General features: G+C 32.5%; 1 protein-coding gene across 1 annotated transcript; it reads left to right on the forward strand.

Annotated features, from left to right (window-relative positions):
* The first annotated feature begins 205 nt into the window (after positions 1 to 205).
* Positions 206 to 2,756, forward strand: LOC132722273 (agrin-like). The gene is made up of 5 exons (XM_060706746.1): positions 206 to 359; positions 912 to 1,050; positions 1,277 to 1,365; positions 2,154 to 2,322; positions 2,627 to 2,756. Exons 1-5 carry the CDS (start codon positions 332 to 334, stop codon positions 2,712 to 2,714), a joined length of 513 nt encoding a protein of 170 aa, XP_060562729.1. The 5' UTR covers positions 206 to 331; the 3' UTR covers positions 2,715 to 2,756.
* Positions 2,757 to 4,300: the final 1,544 nt, after the last annotated feature.

Consider the following 4,300-nt stretch of genomic DNA (forward strand, 5'->3'; position numbering starts at 1 on the left):
TCAATGTGACACAGTAGTGCCATTCCATGACAAGCGTGATATAGTCCCTATTAGTAAGTAAAAAATGCGTGTGCCCTAAACGAGAAAACGATGGGAGAAACTAAATAAAATGGATTTTTTAGGCGATCGATCTGGCCATTATTGTTCACTTGTTTGTTAAGTTATGCCACCAATTTAACATTTCGTCACGTGTTTCTTTATATAGATTATTATTATCAACAACAACGTCACTTTGACTATACCAAACATGACACAAAGATAAGATAAAGTCTTCCACACTTCATGTACATCAGATTATCAGAAAGACGAGAGATTTTGGACTAAACTAACCATGATTAAGTTACTTTTATTTATTGCTGGTGAGTTTCTTTAAGAATAATTTAATTGTATATATGTTGTAATGAATAATTAATGTATTTCTCATATATTTATTTTTTGCTTTATGCAATTATATTTATTCATCTTAAGACATATAATACTTAACTTAAGAGTATTAAATAACTTTTCTGTTTTGGTCTATTCAATGACAAACAGCCTTACTTTTGTATGTTTTGTAAATCATGTGACTTTCAACAGAATGGTTAACATAAATATAATCTACAAGAATTCAATATTAACATTATACCATTGTAGCGTCGAAGAAAAAAATCTATTTATAACATGACCACTACGCAATATTGATAGATCCCCACTCTGATCTTTTATTTGAATAACAATAGATTTAACCACAAACATTGACACGTGCTCCTTTGTTTTATAAAATATAATTCTTGTTGTATCCACTAATCTAATAATTAAAATTAAACAGATCATGGAACTATGCATTGTTTTCAAGCACATCATAATGTCTACCTTATACCAAATTTGACTGAATTATGTATACATAATTATAGTAAAATAATTGTTTCTAGGTATATACAATGTAGTTGCCAAGATTTCTGATCCCACTCAGCTATGTGGGGAGTTGCTGTCCCTTGATTGTAAGAATTACATAACACCTGATAGAGACGAGACTGTTTGTGGCACCAATGACATGACATACAACAACTTGTAAGTCTACATTTTACTAGTTTATATTATTAGATATTAAGATTTGTGACAGGTTATATGGCCCCATATAAACGCTTGTTTAAGTTAACACAATAAACTGACATTAAATGAACACAATAAACTGACATTAAATGCTAACAAAGCACAGTACATTGTATTATATTACTTGATTATAATGATTGTAATGTTATAAAATAATGATATATTGTATTTACTTATATTACAGTTGCTACTACAGCCAGGCAAGATGCAATGATAAGACACTAGATTTGAAATATGTGGGAGCCTGCGGTGCCACTATGCCTCCAGCAACAGGTTACCTTGGTTTAAACATATTTATTTAAGCTCGATTGCGACACAAGTTCTTGCAACTTTTACTAAACACTTCAGAGCCCGCTTTCTTGAACCAACCAGTACTGGTGTCATTTGAAGAAACATGGTCGTGACCCAGTCAAGATCACTGGGTTGAGAGGCTGGACCTCCGCTCCCCTTAATAATAATGCAATCTGACTACATCCAGATCAAGTGTTTACAAAGAATACATTGTACTATTAGGCTGAATCAATGTTCATGTTTACATAAAATTAAACCAAATTTCATACATTTTTTGAGAATTAATCAATTTTAGGTTTCTTCATGTAAAAACTGGTTAACTGAAGATACTATGCTACGCAATAATATATATTTAATTCAAATTGGGGGGATGCAATTTAATAAGTTTTAGAAAAGAAACACATAGCTACACCTTTTTCGTGAACACTGTATAAATGTATACAATGTATAGTTAGTTCGCAAATACATGTATATAAAACGTTCATGGATATTTGGTAAATAGTTGATGCATCTTTCGGTTTGTAAGTTTCGCCGTTATAATTCTATGATCGAAGGGGTTTTTAATTATTTCATTTAAAGGAAGATGTATATTGTATAAAAAATATATCCCTTTTAAAAATGTTAAATGTTATACATTGCTCTATATGATATAGACATTTTTTAATCGAACACAACTTTCAGAACTTAACATGACCGATACAGTAGTTCAAAGAAAGTATAGAGTATGTAGTTATATACCCTGTTATAAATGTTTTACATAATTGTTACAGCTGTAAACACCATGACTGCCGCCGGAAGTACAATTCCCGGAAGCACTCTTCCACCCACGACAACGCTAGATCCGATCCTCGAAGCATTCTGTGGGAACAAGAATAACATAGTGTGTGGCACGGATTTATCACCAATCTGCGGCTCTGATAAACAATTCTACCTCAACAAGTAAGTGAACATGCGAACATTCTCCAATGTCCCGGTTCTTTGGTTTTTTTGTTTTCTAATAGTTTTACGTTTTAGTTGGGATGAGTGATTCTCTGTGAAAATTTTGTTGTTGTCATCTGAATCCTTGTTATCTTTGAATCGTATCGATTAACCCTAAATATCTAGTAACAATATTTTTTCTTTAATTTGCAACGCTTTCATTGTCTTACCCTCGCTAAATACTATCTATGAATTTTCCCATTTTTGATATGTATATGTTGATCTACCTTTGAAAGATAATACCTACATACTTTCATGTTTTCAGATGCGAATATTCAAAGGCTTACTGTGACGACAAAACATTGAAATCAAAACCAATCGAGTTCTGTACCGGAGGCGCAACTGGAAAATAGAATTGTTCTCAACTTTTTATTCAAAATAAATTCTTCAAGTTACCTCATGTTATTTATATTCCAACATATTAAAAGAAGAAAAGATTTTCAGGATAAGGGTCACAGTGAACTTGCCCTTTAACCGGTTAGTCTGACATAAAAACCGGGTTGGTCAACTCATCATGACTAACCTACACACTGAATCTAAGTATCGTAGGCCAATGTGCGCTAAAGTTATTGGTCCGGCAATTTTTTAATTGAATTTTGGCGTTTAGAAGAATGACATAACGACAGACAATATACTAGTATGTCATTTAACTGCACGCCGAATCTTAGGATCATGGGACACAGCAATATTGTAATATTTGAACACTCCTGAGTGCACTAGACAATAATTCATGACAATTATTATAGCTCTAGTCTTATGGGTTTCACAGATTGGTAAATAAATGTTTTATTGCATACATACATCTCAGGAGGAAAATTAATATCTGACTGCATTTTATATATTACATGTAAACATATTTTCTGTGAAGTTTTAGAAAATATAAAATTTCCCAAACAACCCTTAATTAAAATCTTATCAACCGTTTACTTTATTTTTAAGCAAATACATGTGTATAGTTGATTGGTGGTTATATTTCTCGTCTATAGAATATGTTAAATATCGGTTATGATGTCGCATGGTTAAAAGTTTTGCATAAAGCGCTATGATAAAGTGACTAATATATATGTAGATTATATTTCACGGATAAAACAGAGTTTTTCATTGGTTAAAACAGAGTTTTTCATTGGTTAAAGTGACATTATTTGAGCCGCGTCATGACAAAACCAACATCTAGTGCGTTTGCGACCAGCATGGTTCCAGACCAGCCTGCCCATCCGCGCAGTCTGATCAGGATCCATGCTGTTCGCTTACCAACCCTATTACAAGTACAGAAACTGATAGCGAACAGCATGGATCCTGATCAGGGTGCGTGGATGCACAGGCTGGTCTGGATCCATGCTGGTCGCAAATGCACTATATTGCTTTTGTTGTAACGCGGCTCGTTTTCTTTTCTTTTCTTTTTTCACTGTCAAGTTGAGCTGAATTGACTGTTAAAATAGTGTTTGACCAACGGTTGATATTTGAAAATGTTTAGGATAAAAATCATAAAATATAAATATGCCAAAAATATAAAAAAGAAACCTTCCCCACTCTTTATATAAATTAAACATTACAAGTAAATTCCGATGGATATTTACAAAAAATTCCTTGAGCCACTTGAGTTATTATATATCGTTCATATGAAGTAAAGGCATTATGGCAAAATGTATAGTAATATTATAAGCTATAATAAAATCTATAATTTTGACTTTCACCTGTTCATTCACTATTTACCGTTGAATGGGCATTATGTCACTTTAACTTGAAATACAAATCATAGCACGTGTACTAGACGATCTTTGAAACTGAATGGCTGAACATATTCATTATAATATCTTCCTAACTCACTGCGCGGGGTAGAAATTGAATAGTACTGAATCGCTGATTACCATTCTATGCAATATTCAATACAATTTGTACATCCATTCTTAGTTTAGACTAAACAAAGAAAAAAACCAAG

The sequence above is a fragment of the Ruditapes philippinarum genome, unplaced genomic scaffold (genome assembly GCF_026571515.1).
Source record: "Ruditapes philippinarum isolate M1 unplaced genomic scaffold, ASM2657151v2 ctg2186_1_1_1_1, whole genome shotgun sequence".
Lineage (NCBI taxonomy): Eukaryota > Metazoa > Mollusca > Bivalvia > Venerida > Veneridae > Ruditapes > Ruditapes philippinarum.

Coding starts and splice junctions, on each gene's coding strand:
- LOC132722273 (XM_060706746.1), top strand. CDS start 332: ATGATTAAGTTACTTTTATTTATTGCTG. Junction 1,051..1,276: donor GACATGACATACAACAACTT/GTAAGTCTACAT, acceptor CTTATATTACAG/TTGCTACTACAGCCAGGCAA. Junction 2,323..2,626: donor AAACAATTCTACCTCAACAA/GTAAGTGAACAT, acceptor TCATGTTTTCAG/ATGCGAATATTCAAAGGCTT.